A 19080-nucleotide genomic window follows, 5' to 3' on the forward strand; every position below is an offset into this window, starting at 1 on the left:
TAAATCAGGTGTATGGAATCAAACTAATATGGCTCTTTTTTGCTGGTTCTGACTCGTTGTGGAGAGAATCAACGCAGCGTCTCCAATCTTACTTATCCGTCTGGTTTGTAAGATTTCAAGTGTAAAGAGGACTGACCAAGTTTAGTTGGTCGACATTGGCTGATTTTTTATTCTCTTTCTTTTTACTTCTTCTGTCTTCTTAGAAGAAATGTCTGTTCTGATTGTAAACTCGAACCCGGTGTGGGTTAAATTCAGAAATGGTATGTCCTTAAAAAAAAAGGGTAAATAAACATATAAAATAGGGCATGACATTTTTATATATAAAGAAAGATATTTTTGGCAAAATTAATCGATTATTCATTTTTAGTAACCTACATGGTGCAAGAAACTTACTAGGGTTTATCTTGGTGAGTGTAGCTGTTCCACCGAAGTAACAAGCAATGCGATTGTTCCCATTGGTTTGATAATACGCATTAAACGCGAAAGATGCGTGCGACCATATCGTATCCGGCTCTATGACTGAGCAATCAACTCTCCCAATACCACATGCTCAATCAAGAGCTCTCTGTAGCTCAACCTGAGACGCACTTGGTCGAACCAAGCACACGTTGTTCCCTACGTCGAAGACGTCGTATTACATTCAGTTTGAATCGGTGACTCTGGTCGGATCATCGTTACCGGTCTTGTAGCTTCGCATCGTACTTGGGATATGAAGTTTAGTAAAAGCAGAGAAAATAGAAAAATCCAAAATTGACTTCTCGGTTTCTAGATGTTGGTAATAGAAAATATAAATGTAAAGAGAAGAAAGAATCCAAGATCATAACATCACCATAAGTACTAAGTATAAAAACCTATATTATACATATATATATTGATTGTCACTTTCGTCAAAAAAAAAAAAATTGGTTGTCACAAAAGTATAATGATCAAGTGATGGGGACTGGGGAGGCTGAGACAAGAGAGGTTAGGTTTTATTTAGTTACAAGATAACCTAATCAAAAGAGCAAAGAATAATCTAGATCTCTCATTAAGGAATCAAAGGTGCCTTCAAGAGTAATAAAATGTTCAAGAAATTGATAGCATGCATAAGATTTGTTTTATTATTTTTAATATCAGGAAAACTACTTTCCATCGATTTATTGTATAACGAATACTGAAAAGTTGAGAAGAGGCGTTCACAAGCGAAGAATTCTCTGCAAAGAGTATATGTTTAATTATAAACATAATAATTTCACATAGACAAGGCATACAATATACACAACAAACACTTTAAGACTAAGGGTATGAATGGTGACCGGGGAACGATAAGGAATAATGCATTCCCTAACGTTCCTATAAAAAATCACCATTCATAAGGAATAATAATTTCCTTTCATTTCCTCTCGTTCCTTTTTTTGTAGAGAATTAAAGGATAAAATTATTCCTTGTTAAATTTGAGAAGGAACCACCATTCCTTTTCATTCCTGCTATTTTTTTCCCGTATATTTCTTTTCTGTTTATTCCTCTTGTTTCCCGAATGGTCATAGTCAGACCTTAAATATATTTCGACAAAGTGATTCACGATTATTTTCAATCTAAAGGACTAAAAAGAGATTCGGTTTTTTTTTTTTTACTTCAACTTCCTCTTCCTTATTAGATATCCTTTCCAATAAGGACTAAAAAGAGAGACGGTTTGATTAAGAAAGAAAATAACATAGCCACGTTAATACAAACGCCAAAAACTAAATCCATTCAGAAGATGATGCTAACAAATCAAAAGACTTTAAACTCAATAAAGCATCCTGAAGTCGAAAACAACATGGTGTATCTACAAGTTCTGTCGGGCTTTCTTGGTTCTTCTGGTTGAGAACAAAACATCCTGAAGTCGAAAACAAGATCCTCCAAGAAATAAAAGAAATCTTGAGCCAAAGAGAGAAGAGTTACAATAACCTTGATGAGAGTTGTTGTCACTTCACAGTCAAGGAGCTAAACGACATGGTGTATCTACAAGCGGCACTGTTTGAATGTCTTAAGACTCTATCCACCAATTCCAATGGAGATGAAGCAAGCAACAGAAGAAGATGTGTTTCCAGATGGGACCTTCTTGGATAAAGGTTCAAGGGTTTACTTCTCTATCTATGCCATGGGAAGGATAAATCAATATGGGGTGAAGACTGTGAAGTGCTTAAACCAGAGAGGTGGATACAAGGAGGACAGTACGTGAGTGATGACCAGTTTAAGTATGTTGTGTTCAATGGCGGTCCAAGGATTTGTTTAAGGAAAACATTTGCTTACTTGCAGATGAAAATGATGGCTGCTTCAATCTTGTTGAACTACTCAATAAAGGTTGATCAAAGTTACAAAAAAATAAATAAATAAAGGTTGATCGAGATCATGTCGTTGTGCCTAGAGTTACAACGACTTTGTACATGAAACATGGTCTTAAGGTGAGGATCATGAAGAGATGTTTAGAGGAGAAGAAGCAAGATTCAAAAGTAAAGAAGAAGAAGAAATCAGCTAAACTTGTGCCATGGAACTTGTTACTAAAATATTTGTTTATATATGGTTAATGTAAGATCTTCACCCTTTGTTCTATATTAAAGTCGATTAGACACTTCAATAATGTTTGTTAGTAATATGTACAGTGTGACTTATGTGTAATGCAGATTAAAATGTGATGCAAACCAAAACTTGCAATCAAAAGGTGCATACTTATATTGCTCCTGGGCATATTTTCCGAAACCTGAAAACCGTACAAAAAAACCGGACCAATTCACAAAACCCAAATGGTTCTTATTTCTCTAAATCTGAAAACTAAAACACAACCAAAAAATCGAATGGATATCTAAATTTGAAATAAAATTTATTTATTTTTAGAACATTAATTATTCAGTTTTAACATAATTATATATATATATATATATATATATATATCTAAATTTGTAATTTGTAAATAAAATATTATTCAAAATCTGAGTTACCCGAATATTTTTCGGGTTTTGGTTTTCATCGTTTTGTTTGATTTAAACCCGAACCAAATCCGAATAATAATTCGGTTCCATTTTAAATTTTCTAAAAAAGTAGAAACCGAACCCCGACCCGACATTATCAAACCGATAAGGGTACTAAACACCCCCAACCCAAACCAACCTGAACCCTAAACACGAATGCTTAGCGCTACTAACACATTGCAAGTATGATCTCTTATACACATTTCAGCAGTTCCAAACCTAGTTGTGTCAAATCCGATTTAACCAATTTAGACACCAAACCATTCCAAAACTGAACAAACCGGTGTAAACATCCTACTGAAAGCTATTGGAACATTTCTTGAATACTTTATACGACTGATAAAGGTTTCTGAAGAAATGTTTTAGAGTATGGACTAATTTGAAGAACAGGTTCTGGTTTAACTCGGCTTCTCGTGCTAATAACAAGCTTAAACCATTGGCTTGTTGAATCACAACTGCCATTTCCTTCTAAACATTTGCAGCTTTTCGTCACAATGTTGCCACTACCCGAATCAACATCCAAACAAACAGACTCTCCATCTTTTGTTACCAACGAGAGCTGCATTTTTGATTCAGACAAAACTTTCCATTTTGAACAGTTAGATTCTGAGGAAAACAGACGCAGCTTCACAGACTTTCCTTCCTCGTAAACCTTCAAGCAGAAGAAGACATGTTCTTCTGTTCGCGATAAAACTCTATGAGATGAGAGTATAAACCTTTCTGGTCCGTTGCAAGAACCAAGCTTCAGTTGAAACAATGAGTTCCTCACGATGCAAAGTCCAGTCGCAGGATGGAACATTATTTTCTTTGGTTGAGTTTCCATTAGACCTGGTCCTGAAATATATTCATTTTATTTTTATATTTGTCATTAATAATGTCAAAAATGTATAAGGACCTTTGTGTACCTTGCAAAGGAGACTGAATTGAAGAAAACATATTTAAAATGGTTGAGTTCCTGATGCTTGACCAATACCAATCCAATATTCCATAAGATTCATCATATTCTATAGTTTTCTGTCTTATATAATAGCTTCCCGCAAGAGTCCATATCACCCAATCAAGATCAAGATCCATTGCCAAAGCCAAGAAACAACTTAGAAACCTATTGTCATTCACATTGTTTCCTCTTTGATCAATCCCAAACTCGCTCAAAAACAAAGGGAACCCTTCCTCGAGTAAGAAACCAGACTCATTCATAAGCTTCTTGGTTTCTTTGCCGCAAATCTTGTTCCAGTTATGTCCTTTCCTCCAAAACCCATACCAATGGATCTCAAACACCAGTTTCCTCCTGAAGCTAACTTCGAACGGTCTGTCTTTGAGAAATGATAAGTCTGCATCGAAATTCAAACCCGAGACAATGACAAGAACGTTAGGATTCACTGAGTGGACCGCGTCAGCGCCTTGTCTCATGTACTTGTACCAATTTTTGACGTTCTGTTTTGGACCTCTAAGCTCGTTTCTTAGACTCATACCGATTACATTCGATGAAACATTAGAAAACATTGACGCCATTTTAGTCAGCCCTTTGATCCAAAGCTGAGGGTTGAAATGTTTGTCGCCGAAGAATCCGTTTTGATCATTGTCAGTGCAACACCAACCAGGCTTGCTGTTGTGATTGTCTAAGACCACCATTAATCTGTGGTTTCCAAGACAAGCAACCACTTCCTTTTTCAGTTCAGAACAACAAAACTCTCATCACTCTTGTTTCTGAAACCCTAATTCAGTTATTATGATTTTCTTTATTCCCATCTAGTTTGGGAAGGACCCAACAACTTAAATCAATAACCCAACAAGAAAAACTCAGAATTAAAAAAAAAAAAAAAAAAACTCAGAATTTTCCAGGAAAATAATGTTCAAAACACTAATAAAACTTAAGATTCAGACATAGATTTCAAACTAGATATTTCTTGCAAGACAACTTCCTGACTATATTCTGGGATCAAAATGATAAAAAAGTCAACTCTTTCTCGGAAAATTATAATATTATCCGGGGAAACTGATTTATTATTACCTGGAAAGCTTTGATCAGAGGAAGGTCAAGAATCGATGGGTTATAAGCATGGAAACCAGACACAGCTTCAAAGAGACCAAACTTGTGAAGAGATTGTCTCACAGTCATACTTCCAAGTGACTGGTCTGTGACTAAGTAGAGAGGCCAAGTCAATCTAACGCAGTTCAAACCCATCGAAACGATCTTACCGGCGATCACATCTAGTAAAGGCAGAACCAGAACAGAGGAATAAACAGAGCAAAATTATATCTGAATAATACTTTATTGCTTAAATCATCAAAGGTTACAAACGTTTTACATATATAGCATAAGCCGAAGGATCTAGAGATGATATAACTGTGATCTCAGCAGCTGGCCATTAGCAAAGGAGAGTACCTATTGGCTAGCTGTATTGACTGCTTTACCGTACGTTGAGCACAACTTCCTTGTGCTCTATCCTTTGTGAACGTTGGAGATTTGTCTTGTAGCTGAGACTTCACAATGGGCTTGTTATGTTGGTGGACTTGAGGCTTCTTCTGTTGCTGGACTTGAGCTACATTAATATCCCCTGGCAAACTCGTGGTGGGAGACGGCACAACACCGAGTTTGGAACGTAATGAGTAGAAGGCTTCTTGAGGCAGTGACTTTATGAAAATATCAGCAAGCTGAAAAGAAGCAGGCACATGTTGAACAATCAGTGTACCTTTAGCTACTTGTTCTCTAGCAAAATGGTAGTGAGTTGCAAAGTGCTTGGACTTCTTATGTAGCACTGGATTGGCAGTAAGATGAACCGCTGATAAATTATCACAATACGCTTCAGCTGGTTGCATTGAAGGGAAGCCAAGTTCTTGTAATAGATCTCTTATCCAAGAAAGCTCTGCAGCAGTGTCAGATAAACACCTATATTCTGCTTCTTTTGATGATCTTGAGACTGAATCTTGCCTTTTTGCTGACCAAGAGATGAGATTAGAACCAATCATTGTACAAAATCCACATGTTGATCGTCTTGTCTCACTACAACCTGCCCAATCACTATCACAGAAGGCTTTAAGAGAAGAATCTGAGTCTGAGGCAAACTGTAATCCCATGGTAAGTGTACCCTTGATGTATCTGAGCACTCGTTTAAGCAAATTGAAGTCAGCCACTGTTGGTTTGTGCATTCTTTGACATACCAGATTGACTGCAAACTGAAGATCAGGTCTTGTTAGAGTCAAGTACTGAAGCTTTCCAGCAAGACTCCGAAAGTATGATGGTTCCTTGAAGTATTCTTCTTGATATGGAACTTTGTTGAGTTGCAGAGGCAGTGGAGTAGGCATAGGTGAGCAATCAATCATGCCTGCCGTGTGAAGCAAGTCTGATGCATACTTTTCTTGATTCAGAAACATACCAGCAGGCGTGTACTTTACTTGAATACCAAGAAAGTAACTCAAAGCACCCATGTCCTTCATTCTAAACTCTGAACTCAGCGAACTTAACAGCTTCTTCAACACCTCAGGGTCATTTCCAGTTAATACCATATCATCAACATATAAGAGAAGAAAGATGAGGGTAGTACCGTGATGATAAATGAAAAGAGATGGGTCTTTAACACTACAAATGAACCCAAACTTCAACAGGAACGTGCTGAATTTGTCGAACCAGGCACGCGGATCTTGCTTCAACCCATAGATAGCCTTGTGTAGTAGACACACGTTATCAGGATGCTCAGTATCTTCAAATCCTGGAGGTTGTTTCATATAAACTGTCTCAGCTAAATCACCATGTAAGAAAGCATTCTTAACATCTAGCTGTTTGATATCCCAATGATTAACCGTAGGTGTATGTAGAACCATTCGAACTGTTAATGTCCTAACCACAGGACTATAAGTCTCTAAGAAATCAACCCCTTCTTCTTGTTCATTTCCTTTAGCTACAATTCTTGATCTCAACTTCTCAACTGTTCCATCCGCATGTAATTTGACTTTATGAACCCATCTGCAACCGATGACATGATCATCTTTAGGATGTGGAACCAGACTCCATGTTCCTGTCTCATGACATGTACCAACTTCTTCAGACATAGCTCCATTCCAACCAGGGTGGCTAAGAGCTTCAGCCAACGTTCTAGGCTCTTTAGTAACACCTTTTACTGTATGTAACACATATCTTGGGTTTGGTTTCCTAATACCATCCTTTCCCCTCGTAACCATAGCATGCGTGTTGTCTTCTGGTACAGGAGCAGGTGCCTGAACTTGAGTTGGTGCAGGCTCTGGAACAAGATGCTCCGGAATAGGAACATGATTTGGTGAGGGAAGTGGTGGGAAGTCTTCTGCTACATACTGATAGGGAACTGTATTAACAGGAGTTTCATCAACTTGTCTTCGGTTTCCTGTTATAACTTCTTCTTGACTTGCTTCAACAACAGTTTCATCTTCTGAGACAACATGCTTCAATCCTTTATACCAGGCAGCTAACAGAGGTGTTTGTGTCATCAGTTCACTACTCGACTGATAGACATCAAAGAATGGGAACTGGCTCTCATCAAAGAGAACATGTCGACTGATATACACACGTCCTATAGGAGGATGAAGACACCGATATCCTTTATGTTTCTCTGTATAACCCAAGAAGACACATAAAAGACTCTTAGGATCAAACTTGTTTTGCGCATACGGTCTGAGATATGATAACATGCACATCCTAGCACTCTCAGAGCTGAATAGTGAGGTTCAACTCCATTTAACTTCTCATAAGGACTTGTTGTTTTACCCGTAGCTGAGTGAGGAAGCAAATTTGTCAAGAAATTGGCTGTGAATAGAGTTTCAACCCAAAGATTCTGAGGGAGCTTTGCCTCAAACATCATAGACATGCCAAGTTCAAGTAGATGACGGTGCTTTCTCTCAGCCAAGCCATTCTGCTCTGGAGTATGCGGACAAGACAAGTAGTGTTTGATGCCACAACCTGATAGATGAGCCGCAAACTCTTTATTTACAAATTCTCTTCCTCCATCACTCTGAAAGATTTGTATCTTCCTTTCCAACTGATTCTCAACCATGCTTTGAAAGGATTTAAAAACCGAGAACACATCTGATTTGTTCTTAAGAGGATATATCCAACTGAATCTCGAAAAGTTAATTTACCTTTCAAACTGATTCTCAACCATGCTTTGAAAGGATTTAAAAACCGAGAACACATCTGATTTGTTCTTAAGAGGATATAGCCAACTGAATCTCGAAAAGTTGTCAATGAAAATGATATAATATCTGAAGCCTTGAACAGAAGTTACAGGAGCAGGACCCCATACATCACTATGAATCCTCTCTAACGGTTTCTCAGACTGAAAATTTGAACTAGAAAAGGGTAACTTGCAAGTTTTCCCTAGCTGACATGACTCACACATAGTCTTAGAGACTTTATTAACTGAAATAGCTTTTATTGATGATAGATATTGAAGGATTTGCTGGTGAGGATGCCCCAATCTGTTGTGCCATATGACATCACTTGCACACTGCTGCCTAGATGAGTAGAAAGCAAGAAACTGAGGAGTCTCTAACCAGTACAGTCCTTCACGCTTGCTTCCTCGACTGAGAAACTGTTGAGTCTTTTTGTCCTTAACAAGCACATCACGAGAGTTACGCTTGCTTCCTCGGCTGAGAAGCTGTTGAGTCTTTTTGTCCTTAACCAGCACATCATGAGAGTCAAATACAAATTCACAGGGGTAGTCATCAGTTAATCTTGAGACAGAGAGCAGAGATTTTGTTATTGATGGACATACTAACACACCATTAAGAGGTAAAGTACCTGACATAGTTGGTAACGCAATGGAGCTGACATGAGTAATAGGGAGAAAGTCTCCATTACCAAAAATCACAGCATCTGTTCCAGAGTAAGGTTGTGATGATTGATGATGATTATTAATGTAGCTCTAAGTCCAGCAACAGAACAAGCCTCAAGTCCACCAACATAACAAGCCCATTGTGAAGTCTCAGCTACAAGACAAATCTCCAACGTTCACAAAGGATAGAGCACAAGGAAGTTGTGCTCAACGTACGGTAAAGCAGTCAATACAGCTAGCCAATAGATACTCTCCTTTGCTAATGGCCAGCTGCTGAGATCACAGCTGTATCGTCTCTAGATCCTTCGGCTTATGCTATATATGTAAAACGTTTGTAACCTTTGATGATTTAAGCAATAAAGTATTATTCAGATATAATTTTGCTCTGTTTATTCCTCTGTTCTAGTTCTGCCTTTATGGTATCAGAGCCATGGAAGGCAATCCTGACCCTCATTCCGCTTCAAATCTCACAATAACTCAGAGTGTTACTCTCAAGCTGAAGGATGACAACTATCTCTTGTGGAAACTACAGTTTGAGCAGTTCCTCTCTTCTCAGATGCTTCTTGGCTACGTCAATGGTGGACTTGAGGCTTCTTCTGTTGCTGGACTTGAGCTACATTAATATCTAGCGGCTGCTTGTTTAAACCTTCAGCCACTGCAGCTTCCAGATGCGACGGCCAGTTGACGCACGTAAGTTTCACGCCCCGTCCTTGGTAGCCGTCGTCGACGATCCATCGTGAGTTGGTGGATAGAGGGAGAGCGAAGCTGGTGTTGATGATGAGGAACAGAGGAAGAAGAAAGACAGATATGAAGCTGAATCGTTTCATTGGTCTCTCTGCTTCGTCTAACCTCTTTCTATTACCGCCGACATGTAAGTACAGTAAGTACATTATGTACTTGTGTATAGTTTGGAACAACGTGTTAAGTGTTCAATTTATTTTAATTTTATTAGTTAAGAAATGAGTCAGGACTATCTTGTGTCGAGGTCATGATTGATGATCTCATCCATTGCTTTTTAATATATCCCCTCTGTTTGATATTAATAGGTAACTAAAAATTTTGTTACAAAATAAATGTTAAAAGTGTAAATTTTTTTATATATTATATAATTTTTACATTTTCTAGTTTGATTTTTTATTGATTGAAATATAGTTAGTTATATAGTTAATGATGTTTTTATTTTAAAAATACATAAAATTAAATATTTTCTTAATCTATATGTACAAATATAAAAGAACAATTAAAATAAACCAAAAAAAAAATAATCTTATAGAAATTAGTCAAAATTATATTAGTTGACCATAATATAATATGTTATATTATGCGAATTTAAAATAAACCAAAAAAATATAATCTTATAGAAATTAGTCAAAATTATATTAGTTGACCATAATATAATATGTTATATTATGCGAATTGCATCTGACATTTAATAACTAGTAGTTCTCACTGATTATTTTGGTAAAACATTCAAAATATTTGAGATTATTACAGTTAGATAGAGAGAAAGATGATCCAAGTTAATTATAAAAATATTCAAAATAAATTTAAATCAATACATAGATATTAAATAAACGGACTGGTCTATTTTGTTTCTCATTAATCTAAAATCATATTTATTTATAAAAATAAATTATAATTATATAAATAAATATAAGTTATTTGATAGATAAACATATTTTCTGTAGAAATATAAAATATTCTAACTCGAATCAAGTTTATATTAAAAATGTAACCTTTTTGACAAAAAAAGTGTATACTATAAGTATTTATTAAAACGAAAATATCACAAGATTATATTTAAAATGATGATAATATTACATGGCCTATTTGAACCGAATACAAACCGGTGAATGAACCAATTTTTAGCAAGAGGACAACATTATTTTTTTTTTTATTCTTAAGAAACAACACAACTCTTAGTCTGAAGTCTGATCTATTACACAGTTCAGCTTCTTGTTCCTCTAGACTCTATGAACCAATCACTGGTGAAGACTAGGAATAAGCTCAAGAGGAATTTTCTTAACAACAGTGACAACACCAGCTTCTTCCATGTCCATACGTTTCTTCTCTTCAGGCAAACTCCAATCAAAGTAGTAAATCAAATTCAAGAGTCCCAATTCAATGGTAGCAATAGCTGAAGCCATACCTGGGCAAATCCTTCGTCCAGAACCAAATGGTAAGAACTCAAAGCTTTTTCCTCTGTAATCCACAGGACTATCAATAAACCTCTCCGGGGTAAACTCTTCTGGATCCTTCCAGTATTTAGGATCACGTCCTATCGACCAAGCATTAATCAGTAGAAGGATTTTTGGTTGAATGTCATAGCCTTGAATCTTGATGTGACTCATTGTTTCTCTTGGGAGTAGCAAAGGAGCTGGTGGGTGTAGTCTTAAGGTTTCTTTCACCACAAGCTTCAAGTATTGAAGTTTATCTATTTCTTCTTCCGCAAGTCTCTCCTTTTGTTTGCTTCCAATGCAAGTTCTGATTTCGTCCTGAACTTTTTTCATCACTCTAGGGTTTCTAACTAGTTCTGCCATAGCCCAAATCATGGTGATGGCACTTGTGTCTACTCCAGCTAGATATATATTCTATAAAAAAAAGACATTATGTATTATAAACTAGGGATATACATAAGGCATGAATATCGCAAGTTTCTAAATGGGGTTTTAGAGAAAAAGTGATGTGTGGGCTCCAACAAAAAACTTAAGAATCGATGTCAAAAAGCACAAACTAATAACCGTTTTTCGTGTGTTTCTTATACTGTTCGCGGGTTCACCGATACGTGGCGGCACGCGATTGATATATTTTTTTTTAATCAGACAAAAAAAATAAAAAGTAAAAAAAAAAAATTAGAAACCCTTAAGTGGGTTTCAGAGATAATCATGGTCTTAAGGCAGGATTATCGGGGGAGGGAGAGAGGTTTTTAGTGCATTTGTAAGGGGAACCCACAAAAAGGAAAAAACGGGTTGCAGAAAAGCCAGAATAAGAATCGATATTGGCTGGTTTTTTGCACTGTTCGCGGGCCCCACTGACACGTGGCGGCCCGCGATTGGTTGGTTTTTATTTTTTTTATTTTTATTTTTTATTGAGACAAAAAAATAAAAAAAAAAAAAAAAAAAAAAAAAAAAAAAAAAAAAAATTTAAGAAACCCTTAAGTGGTTTCAGGGATAATCATGGTATTAGATTCAAGAAACATGAAGTAAAGAGATTTGTTTGCTTACTGTGCTGATCCCTTTGAGATGATCAATGGTGAGCTTGAAAGATTCATTATCTTCTTGTTTATGTATCATCTCTAAGACCGTGTCGATGAGATCAGGACGATCTTGTGTGAAAGTCATAGATTGATGATCATCAATTATATGATCAAGAAACGTATCAACCTCATTGAAAACATTTTGAAGTCTTTTAAGTTGCCCTGACACAGCGTCTAGAAACCATCCAAGACCACCAGTGGGGAAGAGATCAGTGAATTTGAGAGACATGTTTTTGTGAGCTTCAAGCATCAGTTCTTCGACTCTTTCCTCGCCGATATGCTTGTTCTCGAAGAAACTCTGTCCAAAGGCAGTTCTTGATACGATACTCCCAGTTAGGCAAAATAGGGTTTTGCTCAAATTAACTGGAGATTGCTTCAAAGCCGATTCTTTAAGTTTCTTGACCAGCAAGTCACACTCTTCCTCTCTAACGTACTTAAAAGATTGAACCTTCTTAACACTGAAAAACTCACGAACCGAAAGCTTACGCAGCTCTCTCCATGTTTCACCGTATACCCCAGAGCCGATGTCATTACCATTGCGCGAGAAAGTCTTTAAGGCGATAGTGGTAGGTCTTGTACAACACTCAAGGTCATGGGTTTTGAGAACTTCTTCAGCTCCTTCACTCGATGTGATCACGACCATTCTAACAACCCCTAGACGGAGAAGCATCATGGGTCCGTGTTTCTTGGAGAGGTCGTGAAGACATGTGTGAAGTGAGCCCTTGATCTGGTGTAGGTTTCCGATGAACGGAATCTGTGTTGGACCTGAAGGAAGATTGTTTGAGTGTTTCTTGTTCTTATTGATAAACAAGAAGAGAAGGGGAAGAAGAAGAAGCAAGAGGAAAGACAGAAGAATCGCCATCGTTTTCGTTTAAGACCAAAACAAGAGCGTTTTAGTGAGCTTGTCCAAAGTATAATTATATGAAGACGGTTTTATATAAGGACACACTAGTCGGTGAGGATATATACGTTACATCTTAACGTCAGTGAGGATAAGCTCGAGATGAAGACTGAGAGGTTGAGCAAGATTCCCGTAGATACATGTCATTTTCTTTAATTAATAATTTTTAACATGACATGAAAAAACGTATTTGTGATAATACTATTTGATAGCTGGCATACTACAGAAGGTATGTAGAAGAGCATTATATTGCAAAAATATAAAGAAATGGAAAGTCTGAATACTTATGACTATGAGGATATGCATGCAATACAAATTAAGGAATAATTAATCAAATAAAAACAAATAAAGGAAGAGCAATTTTTAGAATATAGATATGGCCTATATAAAATGTGTCGTTTTCTGTGTGGTATAAATACATACTCTATTTTGTTCAAAATTTATTATATTTCTTTTGTCAGCATTTCCAAATTAATATATATGCAAGAAAATCAACAGGTAGAATTAAGAATATACTTTGATGTAAAAAAAAAAAAGAATTGAGAATATACCTTAAACTAAAATTTTCTCTAAATCAATCACTGATTGACATGTACTAAGTTTCATTGACAAAAATAATTAATCAAAATTTAATAACTAAAATAACTAACTAAAGATGTTTTATGCCGATAAACTACCCAACATTCATTATCCATTTGGAGGAATTTCGACAAAACACAATAGCAAATAAGTTGGTTCGTGGTGCTCGGAGCTAGCACAAAACCAGGATGGTCATTTGACCCATGTGAAAATAAAAATTCCCTGTATTTTGTAAAGAAAATTGAAGTAATTAGCTTCCTGACTTATATAAAACACATTTGTTATCAAACTGACCGATGTAAAAGAATTTACTGCCTCCGCCACTGCTCGGAGTTCTGCAACTATTGTATTATATCTTGATTCTATACCACTGATTTGGCTTTCTTAAATCAGTGTCTACCGTTAACCAGAGAATATATTTGGACAAAAAGACGTTTTATGCCAACAAACCGTGTTTCGTTACTTTAGCGGTTTAGCCCAATGGACCCATATTACAAGTGGGTAGGAAAAGTAGAAGTACTAGCAGAACCAATCCTGGAGTACATCAGAACCTTGTAGTGTTGGTTTGATACAAAGGTGATCAGGTTTGAACCCAAGATCCTTACTACAAGAAGCACACTTTTTTTTATAACTCACACTTCATGTGCTCGTTCTTGAAGATCCTACGGCCTAAGAATCGGAACAAGCTCAAGAGGAGTTTTCTTAACAATGGTGACATCACCAGATTCTTCCATGTCCATACCTTTACTCTCCTCTGGCAATTTCCAGTCAAAGAAGTAAAGCAAATTCAAGAGACCTAATTCAACCGTCGCAATCCCAAAAGCCATCCCTGGACACATCCTACGACCAGAACCAAAAGGTAACATCTCAAAGCTATGTCCTTTGTAGTCCACAGGACAATCCATAAACCTCTCCGGGATAAACTCTTCTGGATTCATCCAGTGTTTAGGGTCCTGTCCTATCGCCCATGCGTTTACTATAAGAAGGGTTTTGGGAGGAATATCGTAGCCTTGAATCTTTATTGGACTCATTGTCTCTCTTGGGAGTAACAAAGGAGCAGCTGGGTGTAGTCTTAAGGTTTCTTTCACCACAAGCTTCAAGTAATGTGCCTTGTCAAGATCTTCTTCCGCAAGTCTCTCTTGTGGTTTGATTCTAATACTTGTTCGAATCTCGTCTTGAGCTTTCTTCATCACTCTTGGGTTTCTAATGAGCTCTGCCATCGCCCAAATCATGATGATGGCACTTGTGTCTACTCCAGCAAGAAATAGATCCTAATCAAGAAAAGTTTTTAGGTCAGGTTCTTGATTCAAGAAACATGATACTAAAGATTGTTTACTTACTGAGATGACTCCATGGAGATGATCAGTTGTGAGCTTGAAAGTTACATCTTGTTCTTGTTTCTTTATCATATTCAACATCACATCGACAATATCAGGACGATCTGGAGTTGTGACTCCATGCTTGTGATCATCAGCCACTTTCCTCACAAAAGTATCTACCTCTAGAAAAACGTTATAAAGTCTCTTATGTTCTCCTAACACAAAGTCTATGAACCATCCAATACCAGCAACAGGGAAGAAGTCACTGAACTTGAAAGACATGTTTGCAAGAGCTTCAAACATCAACTCTTCGATCTTTTCCTTACAGATCCGCTTGCTTTCGAAGTAGTTCTGTCCAAAGGCTGATCTGAATACGATACTCGCAGTTAAAGAGAAAAGGGTTTTGCTCAGATCCACCGGAGACTGCTTCAAAGCTGATTCAGTCAGTTTCTTGACCGTCAAGTCATTCTCTTCCTCTCTTATATACCTAAAAGATTGTACCTTCTTTGCGTTGAAGAACTCAAGAACAGCGAGTTTCCGCAGCTCTCTCCACTCTTCGCCGTATGACGCGAAACCAATGTCTTTACCGTTGCGAGAAAAGGTCTGCATGCCGAGAGCCTTGGGGCGTGTACAGCACTCTAGGTCATGGGTTTTGAGAACTTCTTCAGCTGCTTCACTCGATGAGACTACAAGAATTGGGACGAACCCTAGGTGGAGAAGCATCACGGGTCCATGTTTCTTGGAGAGATCGTGAAGACGTCTGTGAAGCAGTCCTTGGAGCTGGTGTAGGTTTCCGATGAACGGAAGCTTTGGTGGACTTGGAGGTAGATTCTGCTTCGAGTCTTTGATCTTCTTGGTGTAAATTAATGAGAAGAAAACTAGAAATAATATAAGCAAGATGAAAGATAGTAGAGTCACCATTGTTTACGTTTTCCTCTGTTTTGAGCTCTGTTTTGCTCTTTTGGGAGATAGATGAACAAAGTTTTAAAAGACAAAACAACACCGTCTTCACATTTTGAAATACGTAATGGACATGTCAGTTTGGATATGTACGAAGCTAGAGTGTAAGTCGGTTTGTATTGATAATATATAAGTTGTTACATGTCGTTTATTGCAAGTGATAAGCATTGAGACGGAGGCCGTGAGCAGCAACCGAACAAGGGCAATTGCACCAAAGCCTCTTGATGCTAGCCAATGCATGCAGAGCCGAATTCAAGATTTAAGAAACTATAAATATTTTAGATTTCATTTTAATAATTCTATTGACAATTGAAAGTCATGTAATATAATAAATTTAAAAATTGAAGATTAAAGTTATTTTTCATCTGATTGTGTCCAAAACCGGCCTTGAGTGCATGATTTTCTAGACTTGTAAGCTGCACCGCCCAGATATGATGTTGGGCGACACAAGTACTTATAAATACATTCCCATCCGTTAGCTCATTAAGGACTTGAATCCTATATGGTGGAGGAATCGCATCTTCAGTGGTTTTGAAGCTCAAATATGAAAATATGAATTCTTAAAGTTTGCGCAGTCCGAAACATTGTGATCTTTAAGTGCGAAAAACTTTCTCAGGCCAATTTAACATTTACACCAAAAAAACTTTCTCAGGCCAATATTCTCTCATCTGGGGAATCTTTCATAAATCCTGTTTAGTTATGTTAAGTTCGTTTTTATAGATTTCGAATCTGCTTATATATCACTGAGCTTGGTTTATATATAACACAGGAGCTGGTAGATACACAAATGTTTAGTTGACCAAATGCATGTCGACCAGATCGGTCCAAAGCTTATCTAAGGTTCGAAAATCATATCTTAAAAATGTTTGAGATCATTTACAATTTTGTATAAAAAATGAAAATAGAATGAAACCAATCATACATATATTGAATACAATTTGTATTATATGTACATGTTAGCTAACAACTAATTGCATACATTTTTAGCAAAAAAAAAAAAAAAAACAAAATGCATACAAGCAAGAAACAAGTAGGCCTGGTAAAAGAACTAGAACCAAAAATCCAAATGGAAACCGAATTAAAATAACCAAATATGGAATTATACCAAAATCCTATGATACTTAAATGGTTCATATACTTTTATATTCGAAACAACCGAACCAAAACTAAACCAAACCAAAAACCAAACATATTAAAATATTAATTATATTTACATATAACACAACCAGTATACATATGCATATGATCTATTAAAAGTATTTGAAAGTATTTAAAAATAAATTATCAAAACATCTCTGAACTACCCAAAATTATTACTAAATATCCGTAGATTTTCTCTGAAATATCTAAAATAATCACAATTATTCAAGATTTTTATCTAAATCATCCTAATTACTTGATCTATTATTTGAAATACATGATAACTCACCTGAATTATCCAAAATAACAGAACCATAAATCATATTTTAGATTAGACGGTTCCTAGTTTTACTATCTGTACCGACCCAAACATGAAACTATTCAAACCGATCCAAAATTTGCTGGTTCCTACCGGGTCCTTTAGCCCTTTACTCGAACTACCTAATATCAGAAATATCCAACCCAAAGATCGATATCAGAAATTGCCCAGACTAATAAGTAGCAACCATGAATGACTCCGGTTTGATACAATTAAACCGATCGGGTCTGAGCTAAAATTGAAAATCCTAGCCTCTACATGATGTAGACTACATCTAAGCAATGTTAGTCTAATAAAGTTTATGCTATAAATGAAACTAAATACAAAAGGAGCATGACTTATTACTTTTATGGCACTTTCCCATGTTTTTAAAATTATTACTTTTTTTGTCTCGCAGTTTCTAAAATCTAAATTGTTGATAGTATATGATATTTATTGGCTATTGTGTATTTTGCTGATGTTTATGAACCGTAGTTGTTTTTAGGGGGTTTTTCAAAACCAACCCACAATTTTTAGTTAAACCCAAAACCAACCTCTTTTTTTTGTCATTACTATTCATCAATAAAATTTTCATACTATCCCTATGTTTTTGAATTATTCACAAAATTGCCATTTTTATTTAATTTTTTATTAATTTTGAAATTAACAAAAAACCAAATACACCATGACCATTTCTTCTTATTTACAAAAATGGCATCGTCATCAATTTTTCCAACCACCATGAACCACCATTTTTGAGCTCTAAAGCTCAAGAATTCAATTTTCAACCACTTTTTTCTCATTCTAACCCAAAAAACTTCATTTCCTCTCATCTCCTCTACATTTCCTTATAAAAAACTCTCATAACTTTCATTTTCATAAGCACAAACTTCATATTTTCGAGTTTCTTCATTAGTAAATAGTCAAAGATGTTTCCTTTTGCTCATATTTGGAGTTTGGACGGTTGAAAAGGTTGGAAACGAGTTTTACACTGGAAAAATGTAACTATTTACATGGTTTTCGTTCTTTTTCAGATCTGTGTCGCGATGGTAGACTGTTTTGTATGTCTCCGCCTCCGTGGAGACTTACGATGCAGTCTATTTGTCAACGCACGGGTTAGTTTTGCAATTGACAAAACAATTTTTTTTTTCTAACGCAGACTTCCCCAGTAGTCTCCGTCTTTACCTTTGACAACAAAAATAAAAATTTAGGTAGACTTACTAAGACGTCTACCTAAAAGAGGTTAGTTTTTCATTTGACCGAACTTTTGACTTTTCAAAATAGACTTCAACGGAAGTCTACAAAATGTAGACTGCCAACAAAGTCTATAAAAGGTCAGTTCTGCATTTGACCAAAACTTTGACTTCGTTGAATAAGTTAGTTTTGTGTTTGACCAAAAAGTTTAAAAAGCAATCAAAAATTTATTAAATTGTAGACTTCATATGCAGTCTTCTTATCTTAGAAAAAAAAATGTAGACTGCATATAAAGTCTACTTTTTTTATTTTGCTCAAATGCAAAACCAACCCGTCGGATTTGAGAGTAGACTTCACAAGAAGTCTACACACCCGTAGACGTTCATTTCAATCTACTGATTGGAAGTCAAACTTGGTCAATTGCAAAACTAACCTCTTTCAAAAAAATTCAAACATGTAGACTGCATATGAAGTCTGGCTCTGAAAGTCAAATCTTGGATGAATTCTGGTCAATTGCAAAAACTAACATTTTTAAATTGTAGACTGAAATGAAAGTCTACATGTACAAAATCACAGTTTTTTTTCAACTATAGAAAGCAACCCGTAAAATGGTCAATTGCAAAAACCAACCCAAAGAGT

The 19080-nt window shown here is 36.2% G+C and overlaps 3 protein-coding genes across 3 annotated transcripts; all 3 read right to left on the bottom strand.

The window, feature by feature from the left end:
• Window positions 1-3318: 3318 nt before the first annotated feature.
• On the bottom strand, window positions 3319-9621 carry LOC106314077. Its single transcript, XM_013752021.1, has 4 exons — window positions 9403-9621; window positions 5002-5184; window positions 3896-4655; window positions 3319-3818 (listed from the first exon to the last, which is right to left on the bottom strand). The coding sequence occupies exons 1-4, from the start codon at window positions 9619-9621 to the stop codon at window positions 3319-3321; spliced, it is 1662 nt and encodes a 553-aa protein (XP_013607475.1).
• A 966-nt stretch (window positions 9622-10587) lies between these two features.
• LOC106316201 (cytochrome P450 71B4-like) lies at window positions 10588-12966 on the bottom strand. The gene is made up of 2 exons (XM_013754070.1): window positions 12019-12966; window positions 10588-11385 (listed from the first exon to the last, which is right to left on the bottom strand). The coding sequence occupies exons 1-2, from the start codon at window positions 12910-12912 to the stop codon at window positions 10777-10779; spliced, it is 1503 nt and encodes a 500-aa protein (XP_013609524.1). The 5' UTR covers window positions 12913-12966; the 3' UTR covers window positions 10588-10776.
• A 1069-nt stretch (window positions 12967-14035) lies between these two features.
• Window positions 14036-15797, bottom strand: LOC106316296 (cytochrome P450 71B4-like). Its single transcript, XM_013754175.1, has 2 exons — window positions 14871-15797; window positions 14036-14801 (listed from the first exon to the last, which is right to left on the bottom strand). The coding sequence occupies exons 1-2, from the start codon at window positions 15768-15770 to the stop codon at window positions 14193-14195; spliced, it is 1509 nt and encodes a 502-aa protein (XP_013609629.1). The 5' UTR covers window positions 15771-15797; the 3' UTR covers window positions 14036-14192.
• Window positions 15798-19080: the final 3283 nt, after the last annotated feature.

This window comes from Brassica oleracea, chromosome C9 (genome assembly GCF_000695525.1).
Source record: "Brassica oleracea var. oleracea cultivar TO1000 chromosome C9, BOL, whole genome shotgun sequence".
In the NCBI taxonomy this organism is placed as follows: Eukaryota; Viridiplantae; Streptophyta; class Magnoliopsida; order Brassicales; family Brassicaceae; genus Brassica; species Brassica oleracea.